Source organism: Erpetoichthys calabaricus, chromosome 16 (assembly GCF_900747795.2).
Source record: "Erpetoichthys calabaricus chromosome 16, fErpCal1.3, whole genome shotgun sequence".
Classification (NCBI taxonomy): domain Eukaryota; kingdom Metazoa; phylum Chordata; class Cladistia; order Polypteriformes; family Polypteridae; genus Erpetoichthys; species Erpetoichthys calabaricus.
The window spans coordinates 35,457,029-35,475,946 of record NC_041409.2 but is presented as its reverse complement, the minus strand read 5'-3'; the positions used below and the strand labels follow the sequence as shown (position 1 = coordinate 35,475,946).

Below are 18,918 nucleotides of genomic sequence, written 5' to 3'. Positions count from 1 at the left end.
ATTATTTTCGCAATCCTTTGAATTCAAAACTCTACAAAAGGTATATATGCCACTTAAAACAATTTAGAGAATTCCAAAAATCAATCAAAAACTACTGATGACAACATATATAAACCCATCTAACTATAACTCCATTCTTCACCTAAATGATGCCAGACAGGAGTATATGGAGTATACCTAGGAAGTACCTTTGGAACGTGCACATGCAAGACTGCCTTCCACCTCTTGTTTACAGCTCCACAATAAGTTCCATAATTGCCTAAAACAGTTGAGATTTTCACATGCAACATCCCCATCCACTGACTGTGTGTTCACCACCATATGCAATGCCAAATATTAAGTGCTGAATCTTCTTTTTACATGCTATGAATATTCTTCTTACTTCAGTTTTGGATGCAGCCTGCTATACTCACATTCAACATCTTGGTGCAGCAGTGCCATCTATTGGCAAAGTAATTTTCCACATAACTTGCAACAAGAAGTGAAGCAAAATGACACCTTTCATTGGCTAACTGCACAAATTACAATATGGAAGCTAAGCAAGTAATCTGTGCAGCTAGCCAATGAAAGGTGTCATTTTGCTTCACTTCTCCATGCATCCACAATGGCTAACACAGAAGAACAGCAGATTACTACACACATACAACTTGGAAAACACAAGAGCTGTGGATTTCACATCTGGCATGCCAAAAACTGTTTTTCTATTTCAGAACTTGAGCACTGGTTCCATGCAGGAGTTACATTTCATCTATGGGCTATTATGGGGTGCTGTCTGAAGATGTTAAGGAATAGCACAGGATTCCAAAGTACTACTAAGATTTAGTAAAATAGCTGAGAAATTACACAAAAAATAAACCGGACAGCTTATTTCCCGTTTAGGATGTGTACACATGGAGACAAACAAATACGTATGTGCATATTGAAACACACATATATATCAATTGGATTTATCCATTCACTGCACAGATTGTGGGGAGAAATACGTTTCAGGGCACATCCACATAAACATCTCTACTGCTCCATTAGGTTTAGTGCACTTACCTTTGGTATGTGAGGTGGAAACTGATATACAACTCAACGCAGGCAGTGGCCAGGCAAGGTAACCACTGCACCACCATGCTGTCCTATATATACAGTGAATTCAGAAAGTACTCAGATCCTAAACTTTCTGCACACTTTATTGTGCCTTAGATTTAACTTTAAAATTAACAAATTTGCCATTTAGGTCCGTTAATCTTCACTCAATGACCCACAAAGACAAAGTATAAACAATGTTTTTGGAAAGGTTTTCAAATATATTAAAGAATGAAAAACTGACATTCCCCATTCATATTAGTGTTCAGAATCGTAATTTAGTGCTTTGGAGAAGCTCCTTGGCAGCAATTACTTGGCTTTGAGTCTTCTTGGGTAAATCCTTACAAGCTTTGTGCATCTGGATTTAGGCAGTTTATCTCAATTTTCCTAGCGTATCCACTGGGAAGTATCTGTAAACTGCCATGTTCAGGTCTCCCCACACACATTATAGGAGTATTAAATCTAGAATTTCTAAAGAGTTTAAGTCTGAGCTTTGGCTGGGCCACTCAAGTTAACAGGACTTGTCGCGAAGCCACATCAGAATTGTATTGGCTGTTTGCTTTAGGTCATTGTCATGATGAAAGGTGAACCATTGCCATAGTCTGACGTCATGTGCACTCCGAAGAAGGTTTTCTTTAACAATCTCCCTGTATTTGGCTGGATTCATCCATCCCTCAGTTTTGACCAGTCTCACTGTCAATGCACTTACTAGGGATGGTATTAGGCAGGTGATGAGCAGTGCCAGGTCTTCATCAGACATACTGTATTGCTCGGGGTTCATCTCAAAGAGTTCAATTTTTTCTCGTCAGACCAGAGAATGCAATTTCACATGCTCTCAGAGCCTTGCAAATGTAGTTTCACAAACTCAAAGCAGGAGTTATTCACTTCACTTTACTATAAACATTTCACTAATGGATTGCTGCCGACTTTACTATCCTTCCCACAGGTGCTTCTATCTCAGAAGAGGACTTGTGAAGATCTTGTTAGAATGACCATTGGGTTCATGGTCACCTCCCTGGCCAATGCTATTTTTGTCCAGTTACTCTATTTGGTCAGCTGGCCAACTCTAGGAAAAGCCCTGGTGGTTCCAAAAATCTTCCATTTCACAATTACTTTTGTCCTGAAATGCTGTGTGGATGATGGGACCTTATATACACAGGTACACATGTGACTTTTGGAAGTCAATTCAATTTACCACAGGACTCAAGTCAAGTTCAAGGAATTAAGGAATTAAATTAAACGGAAAGCACACGACCACAATATGGAGTGTCACAGCAAAGAGCCTGGATACTTATTGAAATGAGAGATTTCACTTTTTATTTTTATTTTTTTTTTTAAAAACATTAGCAAACCTTTCTGAAAATATGTTTTCACTTTGTCATTATGGGTTATTGAGTTTAGACTGATGTGCAAAAATGGCAAATGAATACATGTAAAATGAAATCTACAACACAATAAAATGTGCAGAAAGTGAAGGTGTGCAAATACTTTAATTCCACTGCAGTCATACTTCCTTTTAGTAACTCCTTTAATAATATAAGTATCTGTCTTGGAGAGAAAGAATTAGGCCAGGTGGTGTTCTCATGCCTTGTCAGAACTGTGTCCCTTTGGCAATCAAAACTAAAATCCAATACCAACCCCAAAAAGACTGGTTCTTATTTAGAAACCACCTTAACATATTAGTTCACATGCTAGTGCAGTCAAGCTTACTTTGTTTATACTCTTGGGGATGACGATGTAGTAAAACTTGTGTATAAAAATGATTGCTTGATAGATTGACACACAAGGACCTTGGAATGCAACACACCACACCACTCTTACAGCTACTGTCTTATTACAATGATAAACAATAACAAGGAAAAGCCACACTGCCTACTCCAAAACAGCATTTTTTAGACATTAAAATCCAGCCAGTGATAGCTCCAACTAGGGCCACATTCCCTTTCAAGCAATCAGCTTTAAAGTTAACTTATAACATCACAAACCAGGGACTGTAAGCAGAAAGGTACATAGTTTCACTTACTTTAAGGATGATTTAAGGAAAATGCTTGCCTTTGGAATTTTAATGCTGAAAGATTTTTTCCTTCAAATTATTCTGAAGTATTTTGTATGGATTTTCATGAACGACAAAGGAAGGGTCTATTTTTCTTCCTACTGCGAGGTTTGTGTACCTATTCCCTGATTTATGATATCAAAAGAATAAGTTTAAATATGATTGGATGAATGTAAATGGACTGTCCTTAAACATCAACTCTGATGTACAGTAGTTCCAGGAACAGATGGTCCAAGGCAATATTAGATCCACTGAAGTCATAAGTCATGGTGACCCTCTTCAGAACAAGGTTATACTTGCCAGGTGGCTTTAAGACATAATCAAAGTTGTACCTGCATCAATTATAGAAACTGCTATTTAAGGAATACCCATCCATCCATCCATCCATTTTCCAACCCGCTGAATCCGAACACAGGGTCACGGGGATCTGCTGGAGCCAATCCCAGCCAACACAGGGCACAAGGCAGGAACCAATCCCGGGCAGGGTGCCAACCCACCGCAGGACACACACACACACAAACACACCCACATACCAAGCACACACTAGGGCCAATTTAGAATCGCCAATCCACCTAACCTGCATGTCTTTGGACTGTGGGAGGAAACCGGAGTGCCCAGAGGAAACCCACGCAGACACGGGGAGAACATGCAAACTCCACGCAGGCAGGACCCGGGAAGCGAACCCAGGTCAGGAATACCCAATACAGCAATATTTTAATTTGTCACTTAAACCGTGTTGTTTGTAGCAATAAGAAAAATTTCATTTTTTAATGAAAAACAGAGATAACCATACCTGATAACAGGGCTCAATGGGGACAATGCTAAAGAGCAAACAATATCAAATTTTTTTAAAATCTCACCTTACTCGTGATGCATAATGCACATGTTAGATATCTGTTATGTTACAGTCAGAGTTTTCCCATAAGGTTTCTGTTTATTAGTTGTTTTACTGTTGTTTTGTTATATTGCGTTATTTCGTTGATGTTATCTTTTACTAGACTTGTCTATTACATGTTAGTATTTTGTCCCTTTAAATGTACATCCATTTCTTATGTTCTGTGGGTGGCACCACTAACGTCACCACTACCGAGACTTCCACCTGGCTATATATGGCATTGGTGAAAAGGATATTAGTAGTGGTTCATCTTGTTTAAGAGTCTTTATGTAAGCACTGTTTGTTTAATTTCTGGTTTATCTGACATGTTCTACTCTGTCTTTGGATTTTTGACATCAGATTCCACATAGGAACTTGGCCACGAAGGACTGCCTTTCAAAAAAATCTTTTTTTGCTCTATTTGATTAATTTCCCTTATTTTTCTATTTCTGTTAATAAAGCTTCACTTATAAAGTTTTCTAATTTTGACCTGTCTATAAAAGCAAGAGTTTTTACAGTTCTCGCTCTCCCTTGCGAGATATTTTGACATCTTTTGGGAATTCTTTGTATTTTTGAACTTTTAATGCTACCTCCCTATTTTTGGGGTCTACTTATGCAGAAGCCTGCAGGTAGCAGGGTTAGCTGGATTCAAATGAGTCTTTCATCCACCAGCCCAATACTAGACCAATGACGTCAACAGTCTGCTCTTCTCTGGCAATTTATACGTCTGCATTGTTTCACCCACATTTTTGCTATTAGAAAATAGAAACATCTTTATGATACTGTCAGATGTACAGATTAATATTATGTTGTTAGACACTTAGAAAAATTCTACATTTAAGGATTCTATTTCTCTTAATTATATAGCTAACTTATGAAAGAGTGCATTATTTATTTTTGTATACTATTCATGCATTATTATTCTTATCTAGTTTTAAATTTCTTTTTCTTTTCCCTGTAGCTACTTCATTGACAGGTTGTAAATCACTTTAATCTCCATCCTTTGTATGAAAACATGAAACAAATGTTTTCTTGATGCTATTAGAGAAGCCCCATTGGTCTAGGATGGTAAATGAAGACTTGGCACTTGTTATTTGAGCTTAATGTTTTTAGAGCTGCTTTTGAATCTGTTACTCGAATATTGCAATTAATGAAAAAGCAAACTAATTTTTTTGATTTGCCATTCTACTTCTCTTCTCTCCATTTGTGGAGGCACTTTGTCTGCAGTGGAGTAGATACACATTCACGTTTAATGGAATCTGTTTTCAGCCACCTTCTACCCAAAGAAAAATGTCAAGATGTGTCTACAGAATTACTCTTTTCAGAAAATGGATGACCCTGGGACAGTTAGAATTTGGACTTAAAATACCCTGGATGGAATGTATGTGCATTTTTTTAAAATAGATTACATATCATTTCTCTCGTTTTTCAGCATTATGTATTTTGTTTAAATTGCATTCTTCATATTATATATGCAACTAATATACGATACACTGGGCTCATAAGTGAAAGCATACTCAGAAAGAAAAAAAAACTCAAGGGAAAAAAAATTATACTTAGTGAATGTTTTTAGACTTGAACAACATAAGTCCAATTGTTAGGAGTAACTACTGAAAGTAGCAGCCCAACTGGCTATTTTATTAATTTTCATAGCAATGTGATGATGAAGGCTAAAGCAGCCAAAAAATTTAATGTGTTATATGATTGTTAACTAAACTTAAAATGTATTCCTAAATTCAAATGGTTGTCTTATTCCATTTTTGGTGGCTGCATGTTATTTAATCAGAAATGCCAGATTTCACTGTATAAATAAACTGCTGAATCCACGTAAGGGGATGTATAATCATCTTATTGCTAAAAATAAACAAGAGGAAAACCCTTGTAATTGGAGTCTGTGGATATCATCAATACTTGCTCCACTGGGACATCAATCGATCTCAACTCCAACAGAAAGCCTAATCATGACTCAGGAAGAGGAAAATAACTAAGTGACACTGATCACATGGTGGCATTCTTATTTGATAAGTTTTGGGTCACAGACACAATCTAACATCATTAAATGATGTTGTAGAACATTGCACCATTGTGTACTGCTTCTCTGTGTGTTCACAATCCATGCCTATGTTGGCTATCCAAGCCATGAAGAAAATCATTTTGTACATGCCAAAACTGTGAATATTTATTTCTCTAATTAATCACTTGCAGTCTTATATAATTAAAAGGCCAACAAATCTTTGTTTCAACAAAGAATACTATAAATACTAGAGATGGGCCGAGTTGCCAGAGAACCTACAAATTAAAGTATGGAATTATTAACAGCAAGTTGAAGACATAAAAAAAACTCCAAAGTACCAAATTTACTGTAAAATATAAAAGATTTCAATACCAGAACCAAGCTGTACTAAGAAATGTACCTTGTTGCACTGGCTTGCTAAAACACTGGTCAAATTCTTCATCAGCGAGTTGAGTCTCAAAAACATGGACAATGGTGGAGTCCTCAATGGAGAAATCTGTATAAACAAAAAAGAATTTTACTTTAATTCTTTTAAACTTTACTACATTCAACAGCATTCCAACACACCTATTGCTACACATCATCACCTTTAACATTAAAACATGAACTGAAAACATAACATGATCTTCAGTAGAATGTACTTCTTAGTACATTAGAACAATCTAGATGAGAACAGGCCATTAAGTCCAACAAAGCTCGCCAGTGCTATCCACTTAATGCTTCTAAAAAAACATCAAGTTTTGAAAGTCCCTCAAGTCCTACTGTCTACCATACTACCGTTAACAAGTTTTCAATTGTTTACCCATGTTTTTGATAAATCATTTTAAAATAATAATTAGTCCAGTGGATCAAGACTGTTCCCTTCATAATTTTAAACACTTCAATTATATCACCTCTTAATGTTTTACTTAAACTGAAAAGGCTCAGCTTTTTTCATCTTTCATCATAATTACTCCCTTACAGTCCTGGAATCAGCCTACTCGCTCTTCTCTGGACTTTTTTCAGTGCTGCTATATCCTTATAGTAGCCTGGAGACCAAAACTGTATGCAGTACTCCAGATGAGGCCTCTCCACTGCGTTATAAAGCTTCATCATAACCTCTTTGGACTTCTACTCCACACATCAGGGTGTTATATTACCTCACATTCTGCTACCCTTCTTAATGGCTTCTGAACACTGACTCCTAAATCCTTCACATAAGGCATACTTTCAATATTCAGACCTCTCATTGTGTATTCAAACCTAACATGTTTACTTCCCATGTGTAATACTTTACATTGACCGACATTAAATTTCATCTGCCACAAATCCGACCAAGACTGTATTCTGTCCAAGTCCCTCTGCAATGATTTAACAGATTCTAGATGATCTACCAATCTACCTAGCTTGGTATCACCTGCAAACTTAACCAGCATGTTAGCAATATTCTTATCCAAATCATTTATATATATTAAAAATACCGCGCTAGTACTGACCCCTGCTGGATACTACTCTTAAAATCAGCCAATTCTGATAGGAAGTAGAGGGTTATGGTGCAAGGAACTCTGTGTCTCAGCCGATTTTGCACCGGTCTACAAAGAACACCCTGAACTCCCATGCTGACAGTTCAGTAAAACTATATATGTACTTGCTAACCTCCTTAAGAACTTGAGTATAAATATTACCTGGTCCTGGTGATTGCTTGATTTCATCCTATTTATTCTGAACAGCAGAATTCTTCAACAATTTCCAAATCACTCAGTATCTCCTTATTAGTCCCTTTTACCAATGGGAGATCATCTGCTTCCACTCATGTGAAGATCTCAGATAAATGTAAGTTCAGAGCATGTGCTATTTCACTGTATGCATTTTTTTTTAAACTCCCCTTTAGTATTCCTGATGCACTTCATATCCTCCTTGATCTTGTTTTACTACCATAGTACTGAAATCTCTTTGGGTCATCTTATACCTTATCTGCTATATTCCTCTCTAACTGCCTTTAGACTCTCTAATATCCTTCTTAGCAATTGCCCTCATGTTCTCATATGTCCTGGGATTCACATTGGAGTTGTTAAACCTTATACAGCTGTTTTTTCCTTTGCTGCTTCTTCAACTCTTTATTAGCCTACTTCAGAGTTTTTTTATTTCTTACTCATTCCAATTTTTGTGATGTACCTGTCCTGCATTATATGTAAAACACTCTTAAACCTACTCCACTCCTTTACGACTACCTCCACATTTAAAAGCTTATCCAAGTCTATCCTCCTTAGACTTTGCAGCATCTTCTCAAAATCTGACCTACCAAAGTTAAACATAAGTTTTAATCTTTGCATCTGAGAATTGTATTATATTATGGTCACTTGATCCTAGTGGTTCAATCACCTCTATACCCTCAATTCTATCCAAATTATTACAAAACAGTAAATCTAGACAGGCGTCTACCTGCATTGGTGCTTTAACATACTGTGCTAAAAAACAGTCCGTTATTACTTATAAAAACTTGTACTGTGATATTTGCAAATTATCCCAGTTAATATTTGGGTAAAGTCACCCATGACTATAATATCCTCCTGTACACTTGCCTTTTTAATATTAATAAAAAGGATGTGCATTGAAATTACTGTCTAACATACACTCTTAAAATAAGATCTCTTTCCCTAATGCTTTTCAGATGAAGCTAGATGTCCTCACTATGATGGGGCTCATGATCCAACTGAAAAGGACTTGCATTTAAATTCTTTGTTATAAACAGCAACCCCACATCCTTTTCTTTTCTGTCAATACTTCCTAAAATGTGTATCTTTCTATGTTATGCTCATCCTCATCTTTTTAATTTAGCCAGGTTTCTTTTATTTCTATAATATTATAATTATGCTCCACTACATACATCTGCAACTTACTTGTTTTATATTTCATATTTCTAGCATTAAGGCAAGCTATTTTTAATGTATTACTCATTTTACATTTTAGATTATAAAATCATTAAACATTTTTTTAGAATGCAAGTGTTATTTGTTATGATTTTTTTTCCCTTTCTTATTGCCTCACTTAAAATGTGCTGATATAATAAAATGTTGTGGTGGCCAGCTATCAAGAGGTTGCCAGGAAGAAAGAAACAATAATGGAAAGTAAGAGAAATAGAAAATGAAACACTGCATTAAGCATAACCATCACTGCTCTCTCTCTCCCTCAGAGAGAAAGAAAAAAAAAAGAAAAAAATTGCGTGAGGTGTCCATATACTTCAGAAAACTTGAGGCAATTGGGCTTCATAGGAAGGCAACAGTCATACTAAATTTTTATTAAATCTACCATTTCACTTTATTTTCAATGGCATGCTGTATTGGTACAGTAATCTATTCTGATTTTCAGCACAAAGAAACAACAAAGGCCTCATATACAGGAGATTAAACTAGTGTACATTAACAACACAAGTTAGATTCAAGTTGTATATATTTTGTTGGGTTCAGTACCACATATAAAAGTGGTCTAAATCCAATCTGAAAAGAATCGATCCCCCGTGTTTTTAGCTATTCACACTTCTCTGAAAGATCAGACATATGTCACACAGTGAAGAAAAAAAAAATCAGAATTAAGTTGTTAGGTGAATGTAACCCAAGTGAGTAACCAGCAGAATTCATTTTATTTGTTCTCATATTTTTTGCATTTTGACCATTGCATTATTATGACATCACCTGTGTAATTGCAGCTGCTGCAAGGAAAGCAACTGGTTCTGCCATGTACTGCCGTGTATGCATCAGTGCATAATGTCAGTGTTTCCACTTCTAGTTTGTGCCTGAACTTTACATAAATAAAGGGACATATACAAAAAGTGATCAAAATGATCCAAAAAGAATTAATATGAATTTAATCTATAGAAGTTCCTGACAATGAGAACATGAGTAATGCTGTAGCAAATAAAGTATATTTGAAATGTGATTTTACTGACTGAGTTTGTTCTTTTTGTCACCTTGTTGATCACATAATTTTGTATATCATATCAAGTTTTGCATGCAATGGCAACTTCCCACTGCAGCATTATGGCTGCACAAGCGTCAACTGATAGCATGTAGAACCCATTCTTATTTAACAATAAAATGTTTCGGTAAACAACCTTCTGAACTGTACTTGAAATAATTAATGTAAGACACAGTGGCTTAGGTAAAATGTTCACGTTAACAATTGAGTACGAGTTTCGGTTTTGCCCTATTAAAAACACTCCAACAATTGATGAATATCAACTTGGCTTAATATTACAGTCTAGTTAGAGTATCTTCTACTAAATTTTGTAGCATATTTAGTTATGTGTCCTGTCTCCTTTATGTGAAGGGCCAGGTTCTTCAGATCAACACTGAGTGTTGTTTGTGAAACCTTCTTTATTTAGTAAGTACTTATTGGACCTTCTAGGTCTTATCAGCATTTGGACTGGACTTGTTTGTTTGTTCTGGGTTGCATCCCTTTTGCTTTGTTAAGTATTTTGAAATTATACGTTTCTCCTTTAAAAAAATTTTAGAGAACCACAGTCTTAATTCACTTTTGGTACCAAAGATTTTTAAAAGATTCTAGGCTTTTCCCTTTTTTGTAAATGTGTGGTCCAAAGCCTACAGTTTGGGGAGGACTAGGACGTGGGGGAACAGAATAATTTTGAACACTAGGCCCCAGATTAGCCTTTGGCTAGATTCACAAGGAAAGGCCTAATTTTGCTATACAGTATTGTAGCAGGAGACAACAGAAGTCGGCTTAAATATGCCAATAACAATAATAATGCCAGGATAAAAAGACAATTAATATTAATAGGTTTGTTGGCAGGAGCAGGGTTCAAAGGGGTCTTGTAAAGATGATCCACACTGGTGGGAAATCAACTTTTACAGAAAATGTTCAGGGTAGGGTACAGTATGCCGGTTATTGGGAAATTATGACATTAAACAAAGCAAGAATAAAGTCAATTAAGGAATTGTGAATGGACAAGGCTTAAGTGGTTAGGATGAAGAAGAGGTAAAACGTTAGCTTGTCTGTAATATCTTCACACCTGTAAGCAGATGGTCTAGTGGATGCTTTGGAATAACAAGAGTAAAATACAACTTACTGCTGGCAGGTGTCAAAGCTAAAAACTTTCTGGTATTTTCACTCTCTTCATGGCATTCTGGATTATCCTCAGATTTCGAACTCTGCAAACAATCCCAGGTGTACAAAATTAGAGAAGAAAAAAAAAAAAAAAACACAAAAACTAAAAATCCACATAGATTCATTCTTGCTGCAATCTCTTAAAAGCACAGAGAGATAGGACAGACAATGTGAAAGATGCAGAGAAACAAATAGATAAACTACACAATACAGATTTAAAAAAAAAAACAACAACAATGAGACATAGTTTGCACTATATATAAAACAAACCAATGTAGCTTTGACTATTCCAAGCTTGGAGGACATGCTGAAAATCCTGTCCTGAAATTCACTTTCCACAACAGCACATATTTTAACCCAAATCAAAGTGCCATAACTAACTGGAGTTAGCGTTCCCTAGACTACAAATGCTCGTAGTATTACCACTTACAACTATCAAACACAAGTTGTCTTACTCGGGCATGCACTTTTCATCTGCCCTCTTTCTGAAACCTTCTCAAAGAGCTGGAAACTATGGATACAGAAACAGAAATAAGAGAGAAACCTAAGTCAGCACAGGATAATCTTTCCTTTCTTTTTAAATCTGAAGCCAGCCTCTTAATACAGTATCTTGTTCAAGTACATGGATCCGCTTTGAGGGCAAAAGTGTGGATGTGTAGCTAGGGTCCCAAAAGCTGGCCACACAGTGATCATTATAAGGATGTACAAAAAATGAAAAAATAAGGCCTCCATTATGACAACAGAGATCCACCTTTCCAACCTCTTAGTTGTAATTTGCATAGTGATTCAACCAAAAAAAAAAAAAAAAATTGCTCCTGTCCACAAGCCAGTCTCTTTCTACCTTCACTGCTTGATGCATGTGACAAATGTTTGGGTCTTGCAATTCAGCTGATGCGACACGCACAACTGAATGCCAAACACATGAAGGGTAGATCCAGTGTTCAAAGTGTACTGTGGGCTGGGCCCTCTAGGTGACAATCCCACTTTTTAGAAGTAACCTCAGATTGCCTAACTATTAAAATGGAACAGACTCGGTGAAGGGAAAAATGGTCCATCCTGGAATGGAAGCTGAAATCCACCTTTGTCAATGGAGGAAAAGCAGCCATCGGAGGAGGATGAGAAAAAGAGGGAAAAAAATAAACAGGGGGCAAACCAGCTATAGCGGAATGTGATTTTATGTAGTAGTATTACTAATAACATTTGTGTAATTATCTTTCTTTTCAACTTTAAGATTTCAAAAGTACTAAGATAAGCCTGTATTAAGTAGGTCATACAGATTTAACCTTTCTCAACAAACGTTTTTTTAGACTTTTTAACTTATGCACTGACACAGTGAGAACTTGGGATATGTTTTGTTAAAAGTTAAGGTCTGGCTTGAATTGGCTGAATGAGCAAAACTGCTTGCACAGCGTGGGCTGCTTAGTTGCACAAACATCAAATGGTGACAAATGCCATATTTCAACATCAGAATCACAGTTTGGACCCAAACAGCTCACAATAATAATTACATGAAAGGAAACAAGTGAACCATTTAAGGAATTGAAACTCTTCAGACTAGCTTTATAATTTCAGACAATAAGATGATCAGCAGGAAGAACACAGTCACTAGGAGATCTCCCAGCCTTTCGTCAACTGAGCTACAGCAGCACAATTAAAAGAGCGGAGAACTGCCTGAACGCTGTTGCACATTGAATGCTTTATTAAGTGCAATCTATGACAGGTTGTAAACATTCAGGTTGTAAAGTGTAATTGTCACACTTGTTTCCGCATTTCCCATATTAAGTAATATTAATGATTAAAATGTCTGAATAAAATTTCAAAACTTGCTCCACTGCTTGCCTTGCTACTCTATTCTGTCAATCTGGGGATAGATTATAAAAAAGGAAATATCTTTTATAGAGGAAGAAGTGTCACAGTAGCAGTTAATCCTGGGTGAAATGAGCCTGTAGTCCCGGGAGAAAGTGCATTGTAAATGTAGGCTGGGTTTCCTTCCCATGCGTGAAAGCAGAAATAAAGCATAACGGTTGAGAAGACAACATACGGGAAATAGTCTGTACATCGCGATGAGGGGTTTATATTTAAGGAGAAGTCACCCCCAAACCTTCCCATGATAAACTGCTGATAAAATGCAGTTAAAGCATTTATTAAGTTTCTCCATCTGGGTGGGCTAGAAACTAGTATAGCTCTCTGAATACCCACCAGCACATTCTGTTTGCTTGCCAGTCTACCTGTGCTCTACTTGCAAACTTAGGGAGAAAAACAGAAGTGTTGCAGTATACTAATGAATTACTTTTGGGTTATGAGCCACATAACAGACACTTTATTCTCACCATTTGCCTTCAGCGTTTGTTTTACCCTATTGAGGGTGCCCAATAAGTACTCACATCATGCAGCCTGCACATTATTGTGAGCAGCAGAAAAGAGGAGACAATGAAGTCAAAGCCAGGCTGGAATCATACCCAGAGAGTCAAAAGAGGATCAAAATGAAAATAACTGAAGTGCAAAACAAACAAACAAATGTCAGGTTCCTTTGGTTTTGACAATAGGCCTACTTGAAAAGAAATTAACTATTGCTTACAAAGAATTCGATTTTTCCAAAAGCAAAATCCACCAAGAGACGCCAGAACTATTGGTCACTTACATATTTATACCGGACACAAATGACAAAATGTGTAGTGTTATCCAAAAATGAGGTCAAGGAAAATAATGAATGAAACATGAATATAAAAAAATAAATAAATCCATTGAAAAACAGTGAGTAATACAAATGGATTCCATAAAAACTGTCAGAATCTTCATGAAATGAATGACCACAAACCAACATGGCATTATAAAAAAAGAACAAGATTCATAACATTTGCATATATAAATCCATGTCTGGAATTCTAAAACATTTTACCTGCAGCTCATCCCAGAGTTTCACTCTCAGCTCATTCCCCTGCCGTTTTACTTCTTTTTCTTTTAGGACTGCGGAAGCAAGGATTTTATCAAGCCTTTTCATCTTCTCGATTGCTTTGAAAAGTTCTGGGTCTTCAGTCCGGTCACTCGCATTTCCTTTTGCAGCATCCACAGCATCTGCTTTAAGGGGGGAAAAAGGCAGAACAGAAATAAAAAGATTATTTAAGAGTAATGACACTTTCCACATTATGCAAGTTCAAAGCTTCATTAATTCTTCAACTCTGACGGCAATTGCTGCTCTGACAGGGTAAAACAGCTCACTACATGGTAAGCCAATCATATAATCTCAGCATGTAAACTCATATCTATACTACAAAGTATTCAAGACCGGATTATCATTTGGCTGACAAGAAAAGTGGCAACACTGACTGAAGGATAAACTCAAGATGGAGAAAATACCCATTAAAAGGTGAGAGAGAGTGAAGGAGAGACAGGAACAGAAAACTTGTTTCTGTCAGATGAGCACTGTTCCACAGGATGCTGTTAAAAAACCTGGGCTACCAGGAAGCAGTAAGCTCTCCATATAGATAGGACAAATTTGTTGGTACCCAAAAGCTCATTGAAAAAGTGCTGTATATCTCCCGAAATCTGATGAAATGAAATGCAATTGTCTCCTGTATACTGTATGCTTTGAAATGTCATTGCGTCAAACAAAACAAGTGTGAAAAGAGATTAAGTATTGCTTATTCCACAAAGATATTCTAAAATGGCCCGGACACATTTGATGGTGCCCTTATAAAAGATATTAAATAATTGGATTACAGGGAGTTTTCAAACCGTTTTCTGTTTAGTGTCACAAAGTCCACAATCATGTAATGAGTCATTCAGTCGATTTTACATGGAGAAAAGTGGTCACCCTGTGTCCCACACTGAACATGGAGCAGAGAAAGCAAAGCAGAAGTACCAACAAAATTAGTCCATGTCTGTAAAGGCTGTACAGAGCTCAGGCCTTTGATTCCTCAAGGAGCCACTACGTAGCATTGAGCTCCTCAAAATAATCCTAGGATGAAATTATCACCCTTCACCAGAATACTAATGAGAAAAAAAAAGAGAGAAATGTGGGAATGAGAACAGTACATACTATGATTTTTCATGTGGGAAATGGGTAACAGTATCACAAAAGAATTTATTTTGCTACTTTGCGTTGTCCTAATAATGCTGTGCAACAAGGCAATTTGTTTTTGGAGGATTCAGCTTCAGATGAGTTCATCCACTTTATTCACGTCACCCGTTATCCTCCATCTTCACCCCAGCAAGTTATAACTGGCACACACACATAGCTGGGTATTTCTTTATATTATTATGGTTATTGTGATGTGAATTTGTGGGTCTTGATATTACGTAGTAATTGATTTTTGTTTTTAACTCTTCTGCACTCTGCCTTATGTTTCTTCTGATGCACATGAATTTCCCTTTACAGCTAAATAAAGAATGCATCAATCTATGACATGATCATAATGGGTAGTTCCCATAGTAATGCAACACACCCCCAGCCAATAATAGCAATGGAACCACATCTTAAGAAAGCTACTCCATGGTTTTTATTACAAGAAATGTAACTCTTGTTCAAACCATTGCTGAACTCCCATTAGCAGCACTATTATAAAATGTATTATTATTACTGTATTTACTTGTGTATAAGTTGGGTCTTGAAACCTGAAAAATCGATCATAAAAATCAGACCCCGACTCATTGGGATTAATAAAGTATCTATCTATCTATCTATCTACTCCTGTTCAAAAATATGAAACTTATTCTCCCCCCCCCATCATCTTCTTGCTTCCTACAATCTCTCACCAGCTTCTCAGACACATCGAATTTTGTTGCAGCAGCGTAGTTACCAATTTCTTTTGCCACTTCAACAACGTTTAATTTAAAACCAGATTCATATTTTCTTCTGATAAAACGTTCCATCATTGATAAGGGATATTCTTATGATAAAGGTGTACAGTGCAAACATCGCTTTGGAATAGTTTGGGTATTACCGTGTGGTCACTTTGGCACAATACATAGAAAAAAAAAAAAAAAAGGTAGTGTGCTCCGTGGTTACTCTCTCAGGTGGGCCTTAGCATATAATAATCTCTTGGATCAATAGCGCGAGTTTTCCACATTCAACTTATACGACTGACATTATAAAATATGGGAAATTATATGGTAAAAATCAAGCCCCGACTTATCCATGGGAGAGCTTAAAATGTAAGTATCTACAGTATTATTATTATTATTATCATCATCATCAATATGAGCACCACTTACCATTTGCATGGAACCATCCTGTTGCTTTTCTGATCTTTCTTTACATATTTCAATTATGTAAGGACATGGCTTTCAGCCTGATTTTGGGAGGTGAGGCAGTCATTTACTGGAATGCGATTCTCTGAATAGGATTATTTCACCTACCTGTTGTTGGCTGCAGAATTTGCGCTTGTGCCAAATCATGCTTATGAGGTGTAAATGTTCCTCCAGTTTTGCACATTTGCCCACTTTTCTCGGAGTCTGATGATTCAGGGGAAGTACAGACATCCTCCAGTTCAACAGACCCATTCTGCAAGAAAGAGACTGTCAAATGTACTTACTGCTGGAGTTTGCAAACTTTAAAAACAAAGGCTCATTAATAGACTTCTTCAACAATGCCAGGATGGACCATGATGTCGTCCCCATTTTCCAATAACTAATTTAAGTAACTTATAATCTAGATCATTCAGGCAGATGTGGAATCCCTGAAAGTGAGTATGATATGGTACCTACGATATGTTTTATTGTTTATCTATGCAGGACTTTGCATGTAATTGTAATGCATGTGTGGAGCCTTGGATGATACAATCAAAATTTGGGGTGAAATCAAAGCATACTTAAAATTGTTATATGAACTGACACCAGTCAAGAAGGTGCCTTGGGTCGTCTGCAGTTTCCCTAACTCCTGTTACACAGTGCATGGGAAGCCCAGGTAAAGGAACTCTGTTTCATACAAACTGCACTTCCTTTCGGTTAAAGCCATCATTAAATGTTGGCACTCCTTACCCTATCGACTGCAGCTCATCCCTCTCTCCCTTTATTTTACTTCCTTCAATTTCTAGTTCAGAAAGAAGAAAAAAAATCATGTCCTTCAGCTGCATAAATATACCTCTCTCTCTAATGTCTGTCTGTCCAATCGTCATGAAAGAACTACTTAACGGATTTAGATTGGGTTTTTTTCTATAATTTATTTGAACATTCCGGTTGATTTTGCGATTTCTCTCATTGCGCTAAGTATCATAGTTTGCATGCGGCAGTGATTTATTCGTGATAATCCGAGACCGAGACTGTGGGCCTTTGGTTGGGTGCAACATCAGGAGGAGGGAGCCGGGCAAGGCCCCCCTCACTCACGCACCAGCCACTGTTCAAGCTGGTGTACCTCTTGCCACTTGTTGAAATGTACCTTGGCTCTGCTTAGCTAGTGATACCTGTTTGTTTATTGATTTCTAAAGTTTTTCCCATTTCACTACTACGCAGGAGGAGCCACGGGTGACAGCTAGTACAATATAAAGTTAAAACAGCAGGACCAGATTTTAGTTCAAACACAGGTCCTTGGAGATACATAGCAATGCACATCTCCCAAGATGCATCTGTGGTGTGACAGGCTGCCAGTCTTGCCACCTTCTTGACAGCCTAATAGGACGAAGAAAAGGGTAATAAAAGAATTGGTCCTAGCTCTACCAACACTGAAACAGAACCACTTCAACTTATAATAGGGAGACTTCTCCTAGTGTCAGTGGGGTAAAACATCCAACAAAAGGCAATATTCCCTGTAGGTGTGTGGGATGCCCATGAAGGTTGCAATGGTATAAATGATTTCACAAGTCTATAGCAGCCATGTTTCAGTTTATATGTTGTTGCAGTCTACTAAGACTGCCTTCAGACTACAGTTAAAAGAAAGAAATTAAACTGTGACTGGTCAAATTAATTTACTGCAAATTAATAAAAGATAATTCAGCATACACATATGGCATAATAGACAACCATGAACAGCAGCTAAATGCGTACTGCTGACATGCTAACTTCAAATTGTTTCAGATTGTTTAAAGTGCAGTTGCAAATTCATCACTTCACAATAGCAGGTGCTAAAAGATGTCCAATGTGGAATCATCATGGCTGGATCTGCATGAGGAAACCTGTGGACATGATACAAGAGTAAGGACTGGCGGGAACAACGGGGTTTACTATGTTTATAATTTCAGGATGTTAAGGGGGACACTCAATTACTTATAGTAATGTCTGTATGCAGGATTCCTTAGGAAAAAATGCACATTTGAGGCACGAGATATCAGAAAATATATACTGTAGCAATTCAGCTGGATTGGCAAGCTTTTTTTTCATTTCCCTAAAGCAAGGATGTCAAACTCTGTTCCTGCTGGGCTACAGGTTTTCATTCCAGCCACTTTCTCCATTATTTACCAATTACTAATTATAAAAATATAAAGGGAGGGTAAGTTTTATTACAACTGAATAAAAAAGGCTACAGAACTTTTTTAGGCAAAACACAACAAGTAACAACAGCACTTTTACAGGATAATTTTTTTGAGTTCAGGGACATTATTTGGCTTTGTAACCTGTAATCCTAGTAAATTTAAATGTATCTTCCATATGCTGGATCTGCCATAGCAGTTGCATACATTTTTCTTCTTTTAACAAATTTAGTTTAAGAAATCCAGAATCTCACTGCATGCCAGCTCAGAAACACCATAATACAGTACTCAAAAAACACTGTGTAGTCAGGCTATGACGCATGTCTAGAAATGATGAATGAAACATCTTCCACAAGTTTGTAACGGCCGACCCCTTACCCAGCCGGCAGCTACACCTCCA

At 36.9% G+C, this 18,918-nt stretch overlaps 1 protein-coding gene across 1 annotated transcript in view; it reads right to left on the bottom strand.

Annotated features, from left to right (window-relative positions):
* The window catches only part of fsip1 (fibrous sheath interacting protein 1), a 466,416-nt gene that overhangs the window by 430,416 nt on the left and 17,082 nt on the right, over positions 1-18,918 (bottom strand). Inside the window, exons 3-6 of the mRNA XM_028821434.2 lie at positions 16,474-16,618; positions 14,015-14,193; positions 11,078-11,159; positions 6,416-6,511 (exon numbers count right to left, since the gene is read on the bottom strand). Coding sequence (XP_028677267.2) covers positions 6,416-6,511; positions 11,078-11,159; positions 14,015-14,193; positions 16,474-16,618 — 502 coding nt within the window. The remainder of the gene's footprint in view (positions 1-6,415; positions 6,512-11,077; positions 11,160-14,014; positions 14,194-16,473; positions 16,619-18,918) is intronic.